Genomic DNA, 24,356 nt, shown 5'->3' on the forward strand with positions numbered 1-24,356 from the left:
CTTAAAAAGAGCGACTGAACTGAAGTGCGCTTTGAGAAAAGATTGCTGAGGAAAGATGGTCAGGACTGAAGCTCCAGAGCTCTTTTTGAGCCCATTTCTTCAACACTGTCATCATTCCAGGGATAGTGGCTGCTTTTTGGTGCCAAAGGTAGACCATAGATTGGGAATCCCACAGAAACCTTTATAGGAGAGAAGGGTTTACTAACTGGATTTCAGGAGAGATATGAGTAAGTTGAAAACTGAGCAGTAATTCTCTTTGTGTGCCCAAAGGACCTTGTTTCAGGTGATCCAATGATACAGCCACACATAGGTGAAGGCTGAGCCCACAGTAGACTAGTAATTTTTCTAGTGGAATTACTCAGCTTGCCCTTTGATAGGTTTCTGCCCCTCTCTGAAGCATCTCTCTGGGCTTAGCCATCACAATGCAACCCAAGAAAAATCAGTTTCCTCTCAACAGCATGTGTGAGCAGTCTGTCAGATATGAAAACTCAGCAGTCCTAGAAGAGGCGGGCACTTTAGCTGGATTCCGTGTCATTTTCCAGTAGAAGTCTGCCTAAGAGGGAGAATGGTTCAGATCACAGGGTCAAGGGTGTGCAACTATTACATGGCAACAAGCCTTGGGAGGTATTAATGTGAAGGAAATACAATGACTACTAAACCCAGACAGCAGAGGAACATTTCCCAAGGAACATGTAAATAATCTAAATTCAGAGTTCATATGAATATCTTAGATGCTTTAGCCTAAAAACTTAAGGGTTGTACAAGCATTGTTTGTTAATTCCCCTCTTTAAAAAACAAAACAAAACATGAAAAGCAAGGGATCAGCATTCTCATCTTTCAGGTGAAGAAACTGAAATTGGTGAAATGGGAAGACTAAGCTGTGGGGGAAATAATTTTTGCATGAAGGTAGAGCACTATGTACATCTTGATGTTTCTGCAATAATTATGTTTTCTCAAAGAAAAATATATCTGTATGGCTAGTACTTTTCAGAAATTAAAATGTCCTTACCGGTTGTCATGTATTTTTCTGAATGACCTTGAAAGCAGACACCCAGATGCCGTAAGAAGTAAACAAGCCTCTCTTTCAGTCTTTAAACCTTAGCTTTGAGATACATTGAAATGCTCACAAAATTGTCAGCTCTGCTCCTTTCTTTACTGGTAGAATTTGGCATTACAGATGGAGCCTTATGACCCTCAAGTCATGTATGCATAGCAGCACGTGACGGGACAGGACAGGCTACACAGTGAGGTTGCTTCCAGCATGGGAGTTGCCACAGGAGATCCTGCAGCCACTCCGATCATTCGGGTGTTGAAGGAAGCCTTGTAACCTCTCTGTGGGTTTTTTGTTAGCTCTGACTCCCTGTTGCCCTGATGGCCCTTTAATGTGGCTTTTGAAGCATGTATACACCTATGATTATATTTAGTCATGTATGTTTGACATTTAATTTTTGTGTTACAGATATTCACACCAGCCATATATATCACATGAGTTGGAAAGAACCCACAGAGGATGTTGTGTCAGAAAGATAAAGTGATTTGTTTCACAACAGCTGGTGATAGAGCTTATGTTCATGAATCCATGCTGGGCTCTCGTGATCTCACCACAGTTTTAGGGCCAGTAATGAGTAAAGTAGTTCTCCCTAAAATGCAGTTGGCATTTGATTGCCCTTACTTTAGCGTTTTTCTTAAAAATGAACGTTGAATGCAAATGCCTTTTTATTTGCATATATTATTGAGATAATGAGTGATCAGACTCATCAAACACCTCAATTAGGATACTGTTTTTCATTTTCCAGAAATGCATACATTGACATTTCATGTCATTGAGAAGAAGGGTTCCAGGGAAAACAAAGCCATATTTGAGAGGAGGACTGATTATTGAATTCCCTCTTGATCTCTCCATTTCTATTTTTACCAAGCTGCTCTTACAGATGCACCAGCCAGTTTGAAGGGAGCCAGATGTCAGTAATCCATGAAAATATGGATCTTGTACCTTAAATCTGACTGCAAATGAACATGACCATAAGGTCTTCTGGAGACAGGGATTGTGGCTAATTACTGGTGAAGAAAAGGCCACTTAATCAAATGTCTTTTTAGAGATATTTGTTGTCTTTTTTTCCCTAAGATTGCTACATGCGTCAAAAGTCTCTGTGGAAATTATCCAAGCCTGAAATCAATTCAGCCTGTAGCATTTCTCAACTGTGTGTAGAACCAAACAAAATCGAGGAGTCAGATCAAGTACTGAGGAAAACCCAGCTCTGGTCCATGTGTCCTCTCCCAAGTTTCTATTCTGACTGTTAGTCCAGAGGAACAAGAATGGAGTAGTAAGTTATTTGGAGTCTTCCCCTAAATCTCAGTTCTTTCATCAACTTAAAGGGAGTAATAGAATCCATACCTCATGTTCCCGAGGACCACAGTAAGGATTTGATAATGTACACCAGACACTCGGGATACTAGAAAGCCTCAAATGTCCATGGCAGTAGTGATGAAATCTTACACATTAATACACTTGAGTACACAATTATTTAAACTGGCCCACATTTCATTCTATATTGATATACTCAGCTATTTTTAAAAGTGATTATATAATAATAATAGTTAGCATACATTATACATTTGCCATATGCCAGGCCCTGTGCTAAGTGCTTTATATGAAATATTTTCTTAATGATAAGCTTATGTGATAAGCTTGGCTATTTTCCTAAATGATTCTTTTAATCATAATGATTAAAATTTATTAACATTAACCACTTGCCTGCCACTCTCCTGGATTTACATGGGTTGCCATTTAAGATTTTCACAAACTCCTGTATGATTGTGCATCATTGTACTTTCCATTTAACGGACGAAGAAATGAGGCTCAGATAAATTCACTGATAAATTTCTAAAGATACACAGCTTGTGAGTGTATAGGAGGCTAGTCTGTTTGATTTCAAAGCCCATGCTTTTGGCTGGTATACCACCACTATCTCTCTTTCTTCCTGCATTTTTTCCTAAGTTTCTTTAGATTGTGAGTTGTTCCATTAGAGTGCAGGATCCTTGAGGGCAGGAGAGTGACTTGTTTAAATGGCATCTAATACCCATGAGACCTGATAAGTGATACACGGTCATAAACCTAATTACTCCTTCAATACTTGTTCTCAGTTGGTCATTTAAGAAGATCAGTAAAATAGAGATGTTAACGTTTACCAAAATCCTTCTTTTTATTAGTGCAGGAGCTATATTGTCCCATAACTGTTCTTTTCTATTTCTGACTGACAACTTTAGAAAGAAGACATGAGTTGCAGAGTAAAACCAGTTTCCAATTAGCTACACTAGAAATGATGTCTTGTAAGTTGCTAGATGAGACAGCTAATATCACATGGTATATTAAGTCCCTTGAGTGACTAGGTCAGAAAATTGAGACATCCCCACTGCTTCATAATACTAAAAAATTTACATATTTACAAAAGCATCCAGCTTCTTGCTAAGTATCATCTTTCTTATTCTGTTGAGGTTGAAATGCGATTGTGCATATAAATGACTTAGCAGTACTTAATAAGTGATCTAGTGACAAAAGATAGTAAATTCAGTTTATCACAATTTTGTTAATTGTGAGGCTAAGGCATTCAAATTTCCAACTAAGCTAGTGACAGTAACTTGTTTGTCCAACATATATGTGTATGTAGGTATGTATGTATACACACACACACATAAAAATACTACGTAATTGCCCCCATGACATACACGAGTTCATAATTTTACCAGTCAGATACTAAAGGAAACAAGCAAGCTATCCCTCTGCTACTCATTAGCATATATTATATTAAGATACACTTTACAAACAATTCTGCTGACGTAGGATACTTTTTCCAGTGCATCTTGGATTGCAAAATATAGTGTTAGTCAATGTTATTAAATAATTATTTTAGTAATTCATTTTCCACCAAATAATACCATTTAGAGAAGTTATTCTCAATGTTTTCTAGATTTGACTAGTGCTTTGTGTGTGCTCTTGCTTTTCTCTTTTAAAATTCTCATTGCCTGTTTGATACAGGGGAATTAAGAAATTGGATGTCAGCATCTCATTGTGTATAGCTCCAGCTGGAGCTGAAACACGTTCTAATAGTTGCATTAAAAAAAAAAAAAGATTGGCCTTGGAATAAAATAGATATGTGTAACCTTTTGATTATTTCATTGACCTCTGTGGGCAAAGAGGGAAGTGAACATCTATTTCAGCAAAGTAAGAGAGGCCCTTAAGTTGTAAAATGACAACATTGAAAAAAGTAACATGCTGAATTTTTATATAGGGGGAGATGCTGGTTGCTTTTACTAAGCAAGAGCTCCTGATAGTGCTCATGCAAGATACCACATGCATTCTGCAATTATCCTCAGTAAGTCCCCACATACTTCTAATTTTTTTGCTGGGTTAATTACTGCCCAAGGGAATTATCTAGTCTCCTCTAAGCTTAGGAACAAATAGTTTTGGAAATAACCATTTATGAAGTTGTAATTGTGACATAGAAACTTGGTAAAGTATTAAATAACTGAGTCAATGCTATTGTTAAAAATAGCTCAAAGAATGGTTTTTGCATCATATCCATAATGAATATTCTGGATTTAATGTGAGTTCATTCATAAATCTGATGTGTGCCCCGTGCTTCAGAAATAGGACCCACCAGCAGGTGGCATTCTCAGGCAAAAAATTCACTTGAGTGTCATCAGAGTCAATCATTATTGCCTTTTTTCAAATCTACCCTGAATCCATTAAGCCTTTAAATTACAATTAATGGCAATAGGATCTTGGTTCTGTCTACTCAATCATACATAAGTGAATTTACAACTTTAAACTTAAAGAAGAGATTCTGTTATCCAGAGTCTTAAAGCTCATGTCAAAGCCCTGCCAGACTACATCTCTCTTGTTAAGAGCATATCTGTTATTTTGAAATGGATGTCTAAAGGAAATATATAGCTCGCACTATATTATTAACAAGGAAAAGAGACACATAGCAACCTCTTCTTGCCACCTGTAGTTCTTTAATGGTGACTGTTATTAGAATATAGCCATTCTCCTCCTCCTCTCACCTCTATATTTAAATATGAAAATAAACACAGCCATGAAAACACCCATTTAGAAAGCTGTCAGTAGTAAAAAGAGACAACTCACACACTCTCCTCTAGGAATGAAACTATACTACTACAGCATAAAAGGACTAGACTACCAGGAGTAGTTGTCTATTTCTAAATGGCTTTGTAAACTTAAACCTCCAGTAAAAGGAAAAAAAAATTCCCTAGCAACTCAACACATTAGAAAGATTTCCAGACCCTGACTCACATCTAAAAATCTAAGCAAAGCCCCAGAGAGAGAGGGCTAATAAATAAAAGTTTAATTCCATATTTCAGCGAGAAAACCACCTCTACTGGAAAAATCGATAGAAGGAATCGTCATAGCTGCTTACATGAGGGTAAAATGCGCAGGCTTGTCCCCTTCTAGATGCCCGGAAGCCGGCGCCCGGCCGCGGGAATCCGGCTCCCCATGGGCGGCCGCGGTGCAGCGCCGCTCTCCGAGGTGCTGAAGCGCGGAGCTGGTCCAGGGAGTGGAGTTGCGGAGATGCGAACGCGCTCCCCTGTTCTTTGTGCTGCAAGGGTAAAAACTCGCCTTGCAGAGCAGATCCGCGTTATGGTCCCTTTCCTAATCCGGGGGAAATTTCCCAGAGAACGTGACGGAGAAGCATCCGTGTGTGAGACTGGCATACAGCGTGGTGATGGCTTGGTAGAGTCCCCACCCCTCTGCCAGATGTAGCTTTGAAAGGGAGGCAGTAATTCTGTCTTCTCACCCTAGCCCCTCGGAATTCCCATCTACCCCTCCTCACTCCCAGAATATTGCACAGCACACGCGCGCACACATACACCCCTAGGTTATATAAGGCAGTGTGTTCTGGCTCCTGAGGTAGAATATTCGTCAATTTAAACAGATGAAAAATGAGGAATAAGTTGGTTTTCTACCTGTTGGGTTTGTGTGTTTACAGAAGGAGAGAGTTGAGAAGAAAACTAAAACCAGAGTAGCCTGAAGTGTGACAGAGTAGTTTTCTTTTGCTAAGCCTTAAGGCCACACCCCACTTTGTCTTTTGAGAGATGCATCTTCAAACTTTACCCTTTATTTTAAAAATTTATTATTTTGTTTATTATTTTTAAGGTGAACAAATTTCATATATGTTGATTTAGGAGCATGGTGATACTTTCACTGTCTAGAATTAGAAAGAGGTCATCTGTGTAGATCAAGTCTGACATTAATAAAGGAAGACTTTAAAAGGATTAGCCAGAATTTGCAACTGTTTTTTTGGAAGGAAATTCCCAATGTGAAAAGCTGTTTCTCCAACAGGCTTCAAGAATCTCAGCAGCTGCTGCATTACCAAATGGTCTATGATTCTTAAACACTAAGGTGTTTAAAAAACAGCATTGTAAGGAAACCTCCTTCGTTGAAATATTACCTGACAAAGATAAAAGCCATGATTGTTTCCAGGACTTACATTGGCTGCTAAACAGTGAATCAGAGTGCTTATTCTTTGAAACTGACTTTTGGCGTAATAATTGACACTATAAAAAGACTGCAAATGCAATACTTTAGATTAAAGAGTTGGCTCATAATGCATTTTGCACACTGCCATTATAGTTTTATATGCAAATAAGAGTGCATTAGTTCATTAATATTCTACTAGCATTTTCTCTGAAGATAACGTGTGCGTAGGGAAAGACCCTGGGATTTTGATTCACTTATTGACTATGTGGCTTTGGATATGATACTTAACCTCATGGAATCTCTGTCTCTTCACATGTAAATGTTAAATAATTAAAGGGATGACTAATGCCTTTTCCAGGAGTTGTGGTGAAAATTAATTGAAGCAGTATACACAAGGCACCCAAGGGGGTCTGCTCTGTGGCTCACTAGGTTAATCCTCTGCCTGCAGCGCTGACATCCAATACGGCATCCAATACGCTGGCATCCAATAACAGGTTCTAGTCCTGGTTGCTCCTCTTCCAGTCCAGCTCTCTGCTGTGGCCCGGGAAGGCAGTGGAGGATGGCCCAAGTGCTTGGGCCCTGCACCCGCATGGGAGACCAGGAGGAAGCACCTGGCTTCTGGCTTCGGATCGGCGCAGCGCGCTGGCTGCAGCGCGCTGGCCGTAGCAGCCATTTGGGGGGGGTGAACCAATGGAAGGAAGACCTTTCTCTCTGTCTCTCTCCCTCACTGTCTAACACTATCTGTCAAAAACAACAACAACAATGACAACAACAAAAAATGTCACCCAAAAAGGTTGGCCTTTAAGGCATGTGTGACACATTTGAATGTTCTCTGTATTCAAGAGAAGTTAAGGTAGATCTCTAGTTAAAACTCTTTAAAAAAGTTGACACCAAATTTTTACTCCTGTAATCTCTACACAAGTTTTCCAATATTGATGATTGTACTTTGCTGGATGCAGTACTTTTTAAAACACATTTTTAAAATTGTATTTAAGGTGTACAAATTTCTTGTATTTTATACATTCAGATTTAGAAACATAGTGATACTTCCGATCCTACCATCCCTCCTTCCCATGATCCAACCCTTCTTCTTCCTCCCTCTCCTGTCCCCACTCTTAACTTTTACTAAGATCTGTTTTCTGTTTAGTTTCACTCCTAAGGTTTACCCTACACTAAGTAAAGTTCAACAAATAGTAAGAAAAAAAAAAAAAAACACTGTTCCTCAACTTTTGAGCCAAGAGTTGTGAACTGTCATTAAATCTCAAAATGTCCATTTCACTCCAATATATTACACTTTATGTATTCTTTTTAGTTACTCTGGTTCAGGGAAAACATGTAGTATTTGTTGTTTTGGGACTGGCTTATTTCAAGTATTATGGTTTCCAGTTGTACCCATTTTGTTGCAAAAGATAGGATTTTTTCCCTTCTGAGTAGTACTCCTTAGTGTATATAAACCATAATTTCTTCATCTAGTCATCAGTTGATGGGCATCTGGGTTGATTCCATATCTTAAGTATTGTGAATCAAGCAGTTGTAAACATGGGCGTACAGGTAACTCTTTCAAATGCTGATTTCTTTTCATTTGGGTAAATTCCCAAATGTGGGATGGTTAGATCATATGGTAGGTCTATGTTCAGATTGCAAAGGCAACTCCATGTTGTCTTCCACAGTGGCTGTGGAAGTTTACGTTCCTACAGTGTATTAGGGCACCTTTTCCGCCACATCCTTGCCAGCATTTGTTGTTAATTGATTTTGGATCAGTACCTTTAAAAGAAAGAATATTTCTTAAAATTAAGACTTTTTCCTTTAAAACATTTTAGTCTTAAAGGATGAGGGAATTTTATTTTTCATTAGAATTAGAAACAAAGAAGTTTAACTCATTTGAACAAAACGCTAATGAATGAAGAGGTCTTTAGTATTATACTGAGTGGGGCAGGCATTTGGCACAGTGGTTAAGTTGCCAGTTGAGGTGTTAGCTTCCCATATTAGAGTGCTTGGTTTCAGTCCAAACTCTTCCACTTCCAATTGAGCTTCATCTTAATGCATATCCTGGGAAGCAGAAAGACAGAAAGTGATGGGTCAAGCACTTGCATCCATGCCATTCAGATGGGAGACCCAGACTGAGTTCCAGGCTGCTGGCTACAGTCTGGCCCTGCTGGCATTTGGAAAGTTAAGCAGTAGATGGAAGATTCCTCTCTGCCTTTCAAATAACACTGAAATAAATAAATAAGTAGATAGTATTACACTGAAGTATAGAACAAAATGTGATATGTGAGGTGAGTACCTAATACAACCAAAATGTTAGAAGATTAACTCTGACATTCATAACATCCTTTTGATTAGGATCCTCATTATCATGATTAGTGAAGCAGTATAGAGTCAGCTACTCTTAATTATAAAATATTTTCTTGAGACTGCTGGGTTGTGGCTTGTAGTTCATCATAATGGAACACAATCTTATTATATTCTGTTTTTAATAAATAGTTAAGAGCATAGTTTCATGAAATTGTTACATGGACTATGTTTTTGGTTTTGCTCATGATAAACATTCATTGAAAAACCAAAACATGTTTCAAAAATGTGTTAATGATAATACAATTATATATATTTAACTTTATATATACATAGAGCAATTATATAACAATATTATATATAACACTGTATATAATTTTATAGAGGCACACACAGAAAGGAAATAAGCCAATTATTTCATAGGTATATTCATTAAAGATAGGTCAGAATCAAGCCAGGCTGCTCACTCTTCAGATGTGATAGGAGACAGTGATATTTTGTGAAGGTGCCAGTCCACAGGGTCATACACAGACATTTGAACCAGTGGGTAAATACTTGTAATGTGAAAATTGTTACATCATTTCAAAGCATCGTTTTCAATTTATAAAACACAAAGAAGTTGGGTCTTCACTACCAACAGTGAAAGTTCAGCAGCCTCACAGCTCTTGGACCAGAAGACATCCAAGGTTTCTGTGCGGGGCCCTGAGGTTTGATTTCTGCCAATCTGAACCTGACATAGGCTCAAAGTAGAGTTTTGGTGAGTAGAGTGCATATGTCTTCTTGTCAAACTTTTTTTCTGTGTTTTAACTCCAAATCTTCCTTTCTCCAAATGTATCCCTAAATTTTGTCACAGAGTTATCGTGAGGATAAAATGAGACAGCTCAGACAGAGCTTAGAGGAGTGCCTGGCACATAGTTAGGGCTCAGCGTATATCTATGATGGCTTTCACTGTTGCTGAATAGTTCACTCTGTCACTGAATAGTGAATAAACTGCTAGCCTGTAGTTCTTAGACTTTGCTCAGGCATCATCTAACCAGTCTGACAAAAATATAAAAACACAAATTCCTGGTGACCCTTTCCTGGAGAAATTGCACTTTTCCACCCAACACTGCAAGTGCTGGCAATTCATTAATGATGCTTTGATGAAAAACTGCTCTTGTCAATTGGAAGGCCAAGTTATTTTAGAAACTGCAGCCATGAGTATAAAAATCTATTACAAATAAATGAATCCTTTGAGACACCCCCCCCCTCGAATATTCTTTAATAGTGTATACTACATTTTTGGAACCTGGACAGATCTGGCTCTTTCTCCTATATAGAAATATATTAAACAGGCTTCTTAAAGTTTTGTCTTAAGAGATTAGTACAATAATATGGAATACTACACAGCAGTAAAAAAGGGTGAAATACAGTCCTTTGCAACAAAATACTTAGTGAAATAACCTAGTCCCAAAGAGACAAACACCGTATGTTCTCCCTGATTTGGGAGAATTAATAGCACAGCTAAAATAAAAGCTATACAAGCGAAATTGTCACTATTAGAATCAATGTCTTCAAGAATCCTTGACCTGATTGTTGAGGGACAGTTTACCATTGTTACTTTTTACTGTGTATATCCTTTTTGTTTTGTTTTGTTGTTTTTTTCTCTGTTTCTTTTCTTTCTCATTTCTCTACTTAATACTGTATGCTGAACACTCTATGTAACACAGAGTTAATTATACATATTTTAAGGCTATTGGAAAAAGATCCCAGTTAAAAATAAGAGAGGGAATAAGAGATGGAGGAGGTGGGCTAAACTGTAAAAAAGTCTAGTTCTGCATGCAGTCATGTAGACTCACCTCCAGGGTGCAGCTTAGGAACTAGTCATGGGGCTCCATAGCCATGAGAATCGGTGGTATAAATGACATCTTCACTATTAAAATGATCCTATTAAATGTTAAAGGCAACAGATAGATTGGTCTAAGTTTAAAAGGGATAATATAAATAACATCAAGTACCCGGTAAAAAAATAACAATTAAAAAGGAAGGAAGGACCAACATGGGAAGCAGTCCACACAGCAGACTCCTAGAACGACATTCACAGTAAATAACACTCTGACCTTAAAATTAACCCTTGGCCAGTGCCGCGGCTCACTTGACTGCTTGCTCTTCTAACTGTTGTGTCAGCACTCTGGGTTCTAGTCCCGGTCGGGGTGCCGGATTCTGTCCCGGTTGCTCCTCTTCCAGTCCAGCTCTCTGCTGCGGCCTGGGAGAGCAGTGGAGTATGGCCCAAGTGCCTGGGCCCTGCACCCTCATGGGATACCAGGAGGAGGCACCTGGCTCCTGGCTTTGGATCGGCGCAGCGCGCTGGCTGTAGTGGCCATCTGGGGAGTGAACCAACGGAAGGAAGACCTTTCTCTCTCTCTCTCACTGTTTAACTCCGCCTGTCCAAAAAAAAAAAAAAAAAAAAAAGAATCAACCCTTAAGGCTTCCTGGTCGGGCTAATGACCTGTGAGAGCATTTCAGGCATGCAAAGACAAGACTCTGTGACCAAAAAATATCCTACACAGAGGATCTCTGTGAGACCTCAGAGGAAAGAAAGGGTCATCAAAGAAGGAGACGCTTTCTCTGAAGGGAGAGAAGAACATCCACTTTGGTTATGGCCGTGTCCAAATTCTGATGGAGTCTGTGGTCACAAAAGGCTTCCATAGCCTTGGCAGCCCATGGCAAGAGCCTTGGATGATCACTGACGTCATAAAAAAAGAGTGTTAGCAGTCACTGTGCACTTGCTCCCCGGGTAGGACCTCTGTCCCTATTGAATTGTAATATGAGAATTGACTGCAAATTCTCCCCCCAAATGTACTCTATATGTTGTGTGTGGGCGTGGGTGCAAATTGTTGAAACCTACGATTAGCATATATATATATTTATATATATATGCTCTGTATATAAAGTCATACTAAAAATGATCCATAATGAAGAAGGAGATGGGAGAGGGTATGGAGGTGGGATGGGAGTTTATGGGGGGGTATGAGGGAAAGAACCACTATATCTCTAAAGTTGTATCTATGTAAAAATTCATTCACTAAATAAAAATGAAAAAAAAAAAAAGAAAGGAAAAAAAAAATTAGTACAAATCAGTTCCCTTAGAAAAAAATGCTAATTGAAATGGCTAGAAGCCACAGTGTTGCCCTATCTGTAAAAACAATAAATCTCTCTCATCTTTTTTTTTTAAGATTTATTTGTTTATTTATTTGAAAGTCAGAGTTACACAGAGAGAGGAGAGGCAGCGAGAGAGAGAGAGGTCTTCTATCTGATGGTTCACTCCCCAACTGGCTGCAATGGCTGGAGCTGCACTGATCCGAAGCTAGGAGCCAGGAGCTTCTTCTGGGTCTCCCAGGCGGGTGCAGGGGCCCAAGGACTTGGGCCATCTTCTACTGCTTTCCCAGGCCATAGCAGAGAGCTCGATTGGAAGAGGAGTAGCCAGGACTAGAACCGGCGTCCATATGGGATGTCGGTGCTTGAGGCCAGGGCATTAACCTGCTATGCCACAGCGCCGGCCCCTCTCTCATCTTAATTGATGTCAACATTACTGCTAAGCTTGCCTAGAATGAGCACAAGATACGGCAAAAATCCTGTGCGCAAGCCTGTTGTGAAGTAATGAAAAATTGTGTTTATGTAAACAGGCATGGAGAGACTAGAAATAGCACTGTATCTCAAAGTGATGAGCAGAATGATGCTAAGTCAATTCTGTTCCTATTTATGTTTTATGGAAAATTATGGGTCTTCCAGTTTAGGCTGCAATTTTGTGGATTTCACTGATTTTGCGTTTACAGAATTTCCATAAATATCATTGGCCTGTAGCCCATTGAAAGTTTCTTTAAAAAGTAAAGAGGAGGGTCAGTGCTGTGGCATAGTGGGCTAAGCCTCCACCTGCATGCCAGCATCCCATGTGGGCACCGGTTCTAGTCCTGGCTGCTCCTCTTCCAGTCCAAATCTCTGCTATGGCCTGGCCAACTGCATGGCCCCCTGCACCCATGAGGGAGACCTGAAGAAGCTCCTGGCTCCTGGCTTCAAATCAGCCTAGTTCCAGCTGTTGTGGTCATTTGGGGAGTGAACCAGTAGATGGAAGATGTTTCTCTCTGTCTCTCCTTTTCTCTGTCTGTAACTCTACCTCTTAAATAAATAAATAAAAAATTTTTTAAAAGTAAAAAGAAACTAATATGAAATAATTGCTTATGAGGGTATTTCAAAAAATCACGGACAATGGAATTAAAATATATGTTTATTTTGGCGACAGAATTTCTGTGACAGAAGATGGAGGAACGGGATAAAAGGCTTATAGATGTGGAGATGTTGAAGTAAGTATTCCCTGTTTTGCTAGAAGGCCTATGAGAGAATTATGTCCATGGGAAGTAGAGGACAATCTGTTACCAAGTCATAGCAAATGCATTGGGCAAAGGATCACCAGAATAGCTTTTCAGTTCTCTGTAGGCCATGGCATGGCAGACAGTGGGATAATCTATTGTAGAACTTTACTCACTGATAACAGTGGACACAAAAGAACCCCGAAATAATAAAGGGCAGGTAGTGATGCATAAGCATCCTACACCAAGCTGTTCTAATTATTGTAATGAGCAGAAAAACTGGAGAGAGAGCCCAAAGGGTCAAACCACAGAGTTGCAGAAATGGTTAATAGAACTTAGCATCCCTAGGAACTTAATGGATAAATAGCTGTCTAGGATACTATTCAGTTAGTGCCTGTGGAAAAATATAGGAAGAATAGCTGGTAGGCTGAGGATGGTACTCCAATAAAAAGTCATTTCAGGCCATAATTGCATATTAGTAAATGAAACAAGGCAGTCTGAGAAAGTGCCAATCTGTGTGATTCCACCTATGTGATATTCTGGAAAAGGAAAAGCTAGGAACAAGTAGAATAACCAGAGGTTGCCAGGCATTGGAGTTGGGGAGGGACTAACAAGTGGAACGCAGAAGATTTTTGGAGCAGTAAAACTGTTCTGCATTATACCATGATTAATGGTAGATATACTACATTATATGTTTGTCCAAACCTGTACAGTGTACAATGCAAGAGGGAACTAGAAGGTAAATTATAGACTTTGGGTGATAATGATATACCAGTGTAGGTTCATTTGTTGTAACCAGTATACCACTCAGCTGTGTGATGTTGATAACAGAGACTTTGTGTGGAGGAACAGGGGTGGTCAGTTTTGCTGTGAACCTAAAACTGCTTTAAAATATAGTCTATTCTTAAAATATCATGATTCGGTGGCCAGTTTCTGGATCTGGTCCAGTTTCTGGAACTAATTGAAGAGGTTGGGGCAGTTCTGTAGAGAAAGACTCCCTGGTTCTTTCCTTTGTGATTAATTTCCTTAGTCCTTTCCCATTGGGTCCTATGGCCATTTATTAGAGTAATTTTACCCTGAGGAAAAGATAAGGGGGAAGGTCTGGGCACTTGGGGGCTCAGCTGAATACAAGTTTGAGGTGACATTAATCTTCAGAGTCTGAAAGCTTCATCATGACCCTCTTGTTAGAGTAGTGACATATGGCCACCAGGTAATAAATGGAATTCTGGAAATTGTTGAAAGTACAAGAGGTCCACTGGATCCATGAACCAACTTGATGGTAATTGTCCTCATCACAGAATGTTAAGTGAGTTTGGCATACTTGATGGTGCAGCCTCCACAGTGAATCCTAGTAATGTGGGCTTAGAACTATAAAGTCAGATAAAACCAAGTAGGAGGTTCTTAAACTGCAACCCCTTCCCAGCCAAGATATTAAAGTAAAAGATGTTATGGCATCTTGGGAAAGGAAAGTGATGAGAATTAGTGATACCTTTAGGGATTTAAATCTAAATCTGAATTACAGAGGTGAAAATTCACAGGGATGATAATCCCTGAGACATCCTCACTTAATGGGTGCATCTGGTATGTTCACAAACCAATGGCCATAGAATCAAGGCTTCAGATTACTCCAAATCCAATCAAATAGTAGCTCTGATCATAGCCATTGTGCTAGATGTAATGTCTTTGGATAGATTACTAGGCCTCAGATGTATTGTCATTGGTTTGGAAAACATATTTTCTATTCTAATTATAAAAGACAATTAAATATTATTCACACTCATGTGGAATGAACAAAGTATATATTCTGTTTTTAAGAGGTTATGTTAAATGTCCTGCCCTCTGTCATAATAAAGTACAAAGAGATTTGGACTGTTGGGGCACATTGCAGAACATTGTGGTGCGATATTTCACTGGTGATATTATGTTGAATCGTCCAAATGAGCAACAGGTGGTCTGCATGCTGGATGTCTTTAGTAAGGCACGTGTACTCGGCCAGCGCCGCGGCTTACTAGGCTAATCCTCCGCCTAGCTGCACCGGCACACCAAATTCTAGTCCCAGTTGGGGCGCCGGATTCTGTCCCAGTTGCCCCTCTTCCAGGCCAGCTCTCTGCTGTGGCCAGGGAGTGCAGTGGAGGATGGCCCAAGTACTTGGGCCCTGCACCCCATGGGAGACCAGGAAAAGTACCTGGCTCCTGCCATCGGATCAGCACAGTGCGCCGGCCGTAATGCGCTGGCCATGGCGGCCATTGGAGGGTGAACCAACGGCAAAGGAAGACCTTTGTCTCTGTCTCTCTCTCTCACTGTCCACTCTGACTGTAAAAAAAAAAAAAAAAAAAAAAAAAAAAAAAAGTAAGGCACGTGTACTCTAGAAGGTAGGGAATAAAACCTTATAGAATGGAAGATTTATTGGTTAGCTGAGTCCAAAATTTTTAGGAGTCCAGGAATCAGCAGGGTTCTGGTACATCCCCTCAAAAGTAAAGGATAAATCACTGTGTCTTGCAATCTCCTACCCAAATAAAGAAGCACAATGCCGTTTTTGGGTCCTGGAGACAGCAAAGACTATATATCTGTATTCTATCCCAACTTATATTCTGGGAAGCATGAAAGGTTGCAAGCTTTGAATGAAGTCCCCAGCTGAAGCAGACTCTCCAGCAGGACGAGGAGGTGATGCAAGCAGCCCTGCTGCTAGAATCATACAACCTGACAGAACAAATACTTCTGAAAGTTATTAGAAGTGGGCAAAGATGTCGTGCACCACTTGTGTCAGTTTCCACTGAAAGAACCACAGTGTGGCTTTGTGGGGTCTGGAGCAGTGCCTTGCTATGTTATGCCATTTGTAGTAAAGAAGTATATGCCTTTTACAAAGCAAATTCTGGCATGCTACTGGACCCAACTAAGAGAACATTAGTGATCATATGTCTAGAATTGTCCATAATGAACTGGGTTCTCTCAGATCCATCACGTTATATGGTCATATGGGCCCAGAAACAATTCATTGTAAAATGGAAATAGTATGGCTAGGACTGAGTGCTAGGAGGACCTAGCTGCTGTAAGTATAAATAAGTGGCTCCAAACCCTAGGGTGATACCAGTGGATCTTGTCCAGCTTGTACTTATGGATATATGGAGAATTTAACATATAAGTTAAAGGAAGAGGAAAAGACACCTGAGCTTGGTGTACATAGTGGTTGGCTTAGTATTTGACAAGTGAAAAATGGATGGTTTCTACAGGGAGGGACTAAAATGACAAGGGAAACCTTCCTAGTGCCTAAAGGTAGATCTGTTCATCCCCTTTGTATGGAAAGAGAACTGAACTAAAGGTAGCTGTACAGAAACTCATGGATAGTGATGAATGTCCTGCCCAATTGATCAGGGGCCTGGAGCAAGAAAGAATAGAAGCTTGATGACCAGAAAGTGGAAAAGAAGTATGTGAATCAGTGTGTACAAATGGATATGAATTGTGAAGATATTTGTTTCAAATGTTAATGCAAACCAAATAGCAAGGAGATGACAATAATCAACCAAGAAGACAAAGTGACCTCTCCAGCTGATATCAGCCAACCTGTCCCCAGCCACATAAATGATGGTAGTAGTGATGAAAGATTTGCATGACCGTAACAACCCGGCCTGCCTATTAGCTGTGATCACTGCTTGATATCCAATATGCCAGCAACAGAGACTGGTGTTAAAATGCCATTAGTACTCAAGAAAACCAGCCAGCCTCTAGGTGGCAGGTTGACTAGACTGGGCTCATTTCATCCTGGAAGGGTTAGTGGTTTATTTCCATATGTCTCATAGGAATGCACTTGTGCTCTGGGTATGGGTTTGCCTTTCCTGCCCTTGTGATCTCAGGAGCTGATTTCATATCAAAGGAAGCTTTTGAGTTGGCTTGTGACCCTGGCATTCACGTCATATCACATACTGCTCCCCTGAGAAACTGCTAGCATTGGAGACTCAGTATTAATACTCTGGTGTAATACAGATGGAGTACCATCTTCTAGAACGCAGAAGATGTTTCAAACAGATGACATTTGTATGATGTTGTGTCATCAGCAGGAAGAGTACATGGATACAAGAATCACTGGGTAAAAAAACCATCACTCCCAGCAGCCCACTGGAGGTCTTTATTTCCCTTTTGCCATAATTCTGGGTTCTTCTGCATTAGAGGCTATAGTCTCCAAAGTATACAGTGTCTCCTGGTACACATTCTCAAGGGGACACAGCAATAGTTCCATTGATTTAGAAGCTTTGATTGTCATTTGGGCACTTTGACATTCATGGGTCCAGGAATTAGACAAGGAGTCACCATCTGGGCAGGATACTTGACTGATCATTAACAGGGGCAGTGATGCTGTTACACAGTAGACACAGGGAGGAATTTGTGGAATTCAGCTGATTGACTTGGGTCCATCTGAGTACTCCCTTTTCCCAGTTATGACTGTAAATTGACTAGCACGGTGACTTCAGCCAGAGAGCATGGTGACCGGGGCTTGACGGTCTGGGTCACACTGAAAAGTAAACAGCCAGGCCACAGAAGTAGTAGCTTAGGGTAACAGGCAGTGAAGGAAGGAGACAATGAGTATCGTTTGGACTCTGAGGCTCACTTCAGCTTTAGACATGGTGTTTTTTCTAAGTTTCCCTTTAGGAAGAAAGGACATTGGATATGGAGGAAATTGTCTTCCATTCAGTATTTGAGATTTTGCTATGGTCGACCCAGAGATATGCCATACAGCTTCCCTTGAGGAAGCACTGCTGCTCAGCTCCAGGTCCTATCTCCAGTGATAGTATTTCAGCTCCTCCAGAGTCTGCCTCAGGCCCAGTGATTCAGCTGGTCTAAATTCCTGTCCTTGCTGGGGCAGCCTTTGTTTGGGACTCAGTGAAGGTCATGCATGATGGACATGTTGGCTTGACACAGGCCACTCTTAATGAGTAATATTTACTTCCAAGCATCCTGGTAGGTTGGCCAAGTTTCGAAAAGGCCTGCCCGATCCTTCTTCCTCCCTATTACTGTCACCAGTGTCGATTACACACACGCTATGCTCCAGACTCAATCTCTGTAACTATTACTAGCTTATTCAGACTACAACAGATGGCTTAAAGATGTGTGTAAAACAAATGTGTGAAATAAATTAGAAATAAATGAAAAAGAATAGGGCAATATTAAAGGACAGGGACATAAAACTGCTTGATTTAAGCTAACATGCATATATAATCTGCTGACTATAGACAGGTTTCATGTTTTTCCAGAAGACAGAATGAAATAAAAACAAGCCAAGTGACAGGTGGAAGCCATGTGACCAGCTGAGGACAACACTTCCTCATACTATGAGTTTTTTTTTTTTTTTTGAGAAAGGACACTGTGTAATGAAATGAACAACCTGAACAATTAGAGTTGTGCTGGATGGTTAACTAGATGGATCATTGCCATTTGTTACATTTATTTCAAATGGAATTACAATCAGCCACATTATCCTAAGCATTTTTATTATTTGTCACTCACACTCCTTAGGCTGTGGACTAGTGGGTATGTATTAGTCATGGGAACCAATTATCCAAGGGTGTGTGGTTAAAATGCTTTTATTGGAGATGGTGCATGCAGGATGATGATGGCTAACGGTGTCCCACACAGTTATTGGTGTTTATTTTTTTTTCTTGTGGGCATTAGGATGTTGTTACATGAGCTGACTTATTTCTCTTTTGACTCTTTTTTCCTAACATGTTGATGCTGTCCAGTGCAGAAGAGGATGTTGGCAAGAAGAAGACGAGAGGAAAGAAGAGAAGAAAAAGTAAGTGGAATGTTGAAGAGCCTAGTTAATACTCCAACTGGAGAGTTCTTTCCTGAATATCTGAATTGCACATTAGCAAGGTGTTCAAGTCCTTGATTTTCTAGAAGATTGAACAGGTATGTTATTAGTTTTCCTTACAGAAAAGTAACCTTGTCTCATTGGATTAGTTCTGAGAATAAATCATTACTCAAAAAACCAAACCATTTCTTTTATATCTTTTGCATTGAATAATAAATTTTCAACACTGAGCTTATTTTTAGATTTTGCTAGATTAGGATGCTGAATAGTTCTGGATTTCTTATGATATAAAATAGAATGATAGACCAATAAAAAATTCATCTTTCTAAAATCGTTATATTAAAATACAGAACTTAGAGAAGTTAATAAGTATCAAAAGAGGAACTTTTGCTTCTTCTGAGTGTCTAAATGCCTACCTCCAATATGTTTGGCTTGTTATTTTTCTTTGTTCATTTTAAATTCACTTTTATTTAATTATTTTAAAATAAGATTAAATCTTTTTTTCAGTTGTTTTCAGTTTGATCTCAGTCTCAATGTTTTGGTTGTTTCTGGTGTCTGCAGGACTAATAATATTTACTTTAGTCTTCCTAGTTCCGTCCCTATACTCTTGATTTCCTTAATCCTTTTTTATCCAAAAGGCACACATAATAAAAAAAACCCTTACAGATTATTTGCAGGATAATTTTGTTTGAACTAATAAGAAGACTGTATTACAGTCTATCTTCAAACTACTGTATACCTTTCAAAAATTTAGTTACAGGCATGTGGCTACTGGAGTGTTACTACTATATGGTATCTTCTGGGAATTTGTTTTAAATAAAAGGTCAAGAATTCCCCCTAGGTTTTGTATTGAGTGTTGTACTGTTCCTTTGCCTTCAGAGCAGTCTCCTTTCCCCTCATCTCTGTTCTCTCTTGCAAGGGAGCTAAACTCTGCAGGATGCATTTTCCATGCTCCACTATCAGTTAGCTTTTGTCTGGCATTGGCCAATGGAATTCATCTGTGGTAGGCTGGTGTGCATAAGGAAAGGAGGCATTTCCATCCTCCTCTCCATGTGTCGACAGAAACTGTAGCTCCGTTATGGCTTCAAATCTTGTTGGGTAGACTACCATGATTTTAGCATACTTAGTGGCCCTTAACCTTGGACTGCAGGAACATTGCCTTCTCCATTTGATACGTTAGCCTGGAAGTAATGGTGGTTTCCTGTTGTTGACAATCTTCAGGGTGTCCTGTTGCTCTCTCTTTGTATAAGAAATATAAGATATTCAACTTTTAAATCATAATAAAAGACAAAAGAGGACATCATGGAAAGACCTTTTCTCACCTACTGGATTGACATAAAGTTCGAAGTCTGGATAACCCGCCTGCCAAGGCTGTGCAAGTTGATACTTTCATACATTTTCTGGTAAGATGAAAGATGATACAATATTTTGAGGAGGATTTTCACAATATGTCACAAAACTATATTTGCATTTAGTTTCTGACTCAGAGAGTCTGATCTAGAAATTTGCCTTGAAGACACACCTCCACAAATATAAAACAGCAGATGCACAAAATTATTCGTTAGTGATAATTTGTAATAACAAAGCATTGCAGTGAGTGTAAATGGTTACTCACAAGAGAATAGAGGACTTAGATGTAGGATTGCACACAATGGAGCACAATGCAGCCATGTGGAAGGATAGGGCAGTGTTCTGTGAATCTAGGATATATTGCTTAATGAAATAAAACAAGTTTCCATGGAGTACAGATAATAGGCTACTACTGTGTTAGAAGGAAGGGGAAATTGGTTATTCTTATAAAATGAAACAGGAAATATAACCCAGAAGTTAATGAAAATATTACTTATAGGGTGTGGAAGGAGGATATAGAGGATAGAGGGATACATGTGAGATCTCTTAGTAGACGTTTTAAAGAATTTTGATTTTGAACCATGTAAATATATTAAACATTCAGAAGTATAATAATAAAATATGAAAAGGCAGACACCAAGTGTGAATATAGATAGAAAACATAACCTAACTGTATATCAGATTGATGAGAATCACACAGAGAAAAGATTAAGCCCAGCAACATTTGAACACAGAGCTCTGTATACTCTAAATAGAATGTATTATAAAGCCAAAAGAACTGTCAAAGACTATTGAGATTTACTTAGCAGGTTTGTTTTTGTTAGTAATAGTGGTGGTATAATTCTAAAACTACTTTGTGGATTTTTAGTAGGGTAGAACAAATGTATAAACATATTGATGTTTTGGGGAAGTAGTTTTACTTTCCTAGGGTTGGATTCCAGCCACAGGTGTCACAGGTGTGAGGCCATCATGCACAGACAGATGAATAAATAGGTAACACAGACACATATGCGTACTTACTGGCTTGTTCTGCTGAGCAGACTTAGAAGCAGTGCCACTTCAATAGCAATGAACACAGTAGGCATCTGGATTTGTAAATACCAGCTACCGCTAAAGAACTCCTTAGAGAAATGATTATTGCCAGACCCAGAACAGGAAATTTACAAGGTAAGTCTGAAAAATGTCGTGTCACAATAGCAGTAAGTGCACAGAGACAAATGGGTTCATTAAAAAGAAAAATACAAAAGCTGGCTTGGGACAAGTTACACATCACAAGGAATGATGATAATTGATTACAACTAACACATTGAGAAGAAATGATTCATAGTGGTGAGAGAAGAGAGCAGAGAGAGAAGAAAAGTTTTTATAAAAGAATGCTAAATGGAATAATATAATTAGAAAATGAAGATTTTCCATCTCAGTATACTAATTGATTCAAACAAGCATGGCTAGAGAATGCTGAACTCATTAGGTGAAAGACTATTAGGGGAACAGAATATTTATATAGTTGCAAAGTATCACTCCAGAGGTTATTTGCAGTAAAAGGGAAAATGCAGTTTTACAATGGACAGCTCTAATGTTCCATGTCTTAACTGAGTAATCAAACCTAGTGTCTCTAAGAGTTGTATAGTCTAATATGAACTTCTTGACAAAATGCACTAAGAAGTGCAGTCTGTCATCAGGTAGTATGTTTGCTAAATACTTAACATAAATGTTGGCTCAGTGTAGTTTTTGAAGTACTTTTCCATTCAAGAAGTGGTCCAATTTATTGGCATAATGTTCTTCATAATATTTTTTGAAGAGGATTTATTTGTTTATTGGGAAAGGTGCTGGGGGTGGGAGAGAAAAAATGGGAGGGAGTGGAAAGATATCTTCCATCTGCTAGCTCCCTCTCCAAATGCGTATAACAGCTGAAGCTGGGTCACTCTGAAGCCAGGAGGCAGGAATTCCATCCAGGTCTCCTGTATGGGTGGCAGGAACCCAAGTTCTTGGACTTTCATCTGCCTCCCAGGTGAATTAGCAGGAAGCCTCAGTAATACTATCTTTTCATTCTTTTAACGTAGGTAAATTTTTTAGTAGTGTATATTTTTTCTTTGTAATATTGGTTATTTGTATTTCTTTATTATTTTCCTCGATTAGTCTCAGTAATAAAATTTATTTATTTATTTAATGGAGAAGGAGAGCAAGAGGGAGTGCATGTGTCCCCATCCACTGGTTATAATGCCCACAGTAGCTGGTTCTGGGCTGTGGCTGAAGCTGGGAACCAAATGGGTAGCAGGAACCCAGTCACTTGCAGTATCACCGGTACTGTGTTTCTTTCAGCACCTGTATTGCAGGAAACTGGAGTCATAAGTCAGATCCAGGCTCAACGTAGGCACTGATGTGGGACATAGGCATCTCAATCCACAGGCTAAATGCTCCCTCAAGGAATTTTCTTTTTCTTTTCTTTTCTTTCTTTCTTTTTTTTTTTTTTTTTTTTTTTTTTTTTTTTTTTGACAGGCAGAGTAAGACAGTGAGAGAGAGAGACAGAGAGAAAGGTCTTCCTTTTCTGTTGGTTCACGCCTCAAATGGCCGCCATGGCCAGCGTGCTGTGCCGATCCGAAGCCAGGAGCCGGGTGCTTCCTCCTGGTCTTCCACGTGGGTGCAGGGCCCAAACACTTCAGCCATCCTCCATTGCCTTCCCAGGCCACAGCAAAGAGCTGGACTGGAAGAGGAGCAACCGGGACAGAATCCGGCGCCCCAACCGGGACTAGAACCTGGGGTGCCAGTGCCACAGGCGAAGGATTAGCCTACTGAGCCTTGGCGCCAGCGGAGGAATTTTCTAATTATTGATTTTCTCTCATGTTCGGTTTCAATTGGGGTAATGGGAAAGATAGTTTTTGCCATGAGCAGATCTGATGTTCCACACCTGAACCCATTTCTTCTTTACAAAAAATGTATTTATTTAAATAAAAATTGGAGAGAGAAAGGGAGGGAGGGACGGAGGGAGGGAGGGAGAGAAGTGGAAAGATCATTCAATTTTCCTTTCACTTATTTATTCCCAAGTGTCTGCAACAACCAAGTCTGTGCCAAGCTGATGTCAGGAGCCAGAAATTCTATCCTGGTTACCCACATGGGTGTCAGGGACCCGAGTACTTGGGCCATGTTTCACTGCCTTTCCAGACCTTAGCCAATTTTTGTCATTTAGATTCCCTCTCATATTTGTTATTTTCTTCTTTCTGTTTACTTTGGGTTTTAGCTTATAGTTTACTTACCTCACAGATTTGAGACTTTCCTCCTTGGTAAGTATACAGAATTATGCATTTCCCTTTAAGCAGTGTTTATCTGCATGCTACAGATTTTTGAGAGTTGGTTTTCAATTTCATTAACTTTATCCTTTCTCTCTCTCTTTTTCTTTTTATAATTCTTCCTTGACCTATGGGTCATTAAGATGTGTTGCCTAATTCATAAGAACCTGGAGGATTTTCTAGATACCTTATTGCTGTTAATTTCTTTTTTATAAAGGCTTCATTTATTTATGTGAAAGTCAAAACTACATAGAAGGAGGAAGAGATAGAAATCTTCCATCTATTGATTGACTCCTCAGATGGCTGCAACGGCCAGGGCTGAGCCAGGTGGAAGCCTGGAGCAAGGAGCTTCATCTGGGTCTCCCACGTGGGTGCAGGGACCCAAACAGTTGGGCTATCTTCTGCTGATTTTCCCAGGCCATTAGTGAGGAGCTGGATCAGAATTGGAGCAGCTGGGACTCAAACTGGCACCCATCTGGAATTCTGGCATCACAGGAGGCGGCTTTACCTGCTATGCCTTAACACCAGCTCTTTCTGTGAATTTCTGATGTGGTCAGAGGACATCTTCTGTGACGTTCTGCTCTTTGACATTTTTGATATTTGTTTTATGGTCCCATTTATGGCCTACATTGGTGAATTTGTGTGTGTACTTGAAAAGAATGTGTATTCTGAGGTATACAGCATGGTGCTATGGGTTATGCCACTGCTTGGGATACCTTCATTCCATATCCAAGTGCTGGTTCAAATCCTGGCTGCTCCGCACTTCCCATCAGCTTCTT

At 39.7% G+C, this 24,356-nt stretch overlaps 1 protein-coding gene and 1 long non-coding RNA gene across 4 annotated transcripts in view; one reads left to right on the top strand and one right to left on the bottom strand.

Annotated features, from left to right (window-relative positions):
- TRPC7 (transient receptor potential cation channel subfamily C member 7) overlaps positions 1-5,612 on the bottom strand; it is a 131,898-nt gene extending 126,286 nt beyond the window's left edge. The window contains exon 1 of the mRNA XM_070076125.2: positions 5,439-5,612. Within this exon, the coding sequence (XP_069932226.1) occupies positions 5,439-5,440 (2 nt within the window). The 5' untranslated portion in view covers positions 5,441-5,612. The remainder of the gene's footprint in view (positions 1-5,438) is intronic.
- LOC149126065 (uncharacterized) overlaps positions 1-24,356 on the top strand; it is a 296,586-nt gene that overhangs the window by 95,667 nt on the left and 176,563 nt on the right. For 2 of the 3 annotated variants that reach the window (XR_016236141.1, XR_016236144.1), the window contains 2 exons: positions 13,071-13,131; positions 18,870-18,922. This is a non-coding gene — a long non-coding RNA (uncharacterized LOC149126065). The remainder of the gene's footprint in view (positions 1-13,070; positions 13,132-18,869; positions 18,923-24,356) is intronic. The other variant, XR_016236143.1, reaches the window with a different exon arrangement.

This window comes from Oryctolagus cuniculus, chromosome 6, assembly GCF_051225735.1.
Source record: "Oryctolagus cuniculus isolate XC-2025 breed Fujian yellow rabbit chromosome 6, ASM5122573v1, whole genome shotgun sequence".
NCBI classification, from domain to species: domain Eukaryota; kingdom Metazoa; phylum Chordata; class Mammalia; order Lagomorpha; family Leporidae; genus Oryctolagus; species Oryctolagus cuniculus.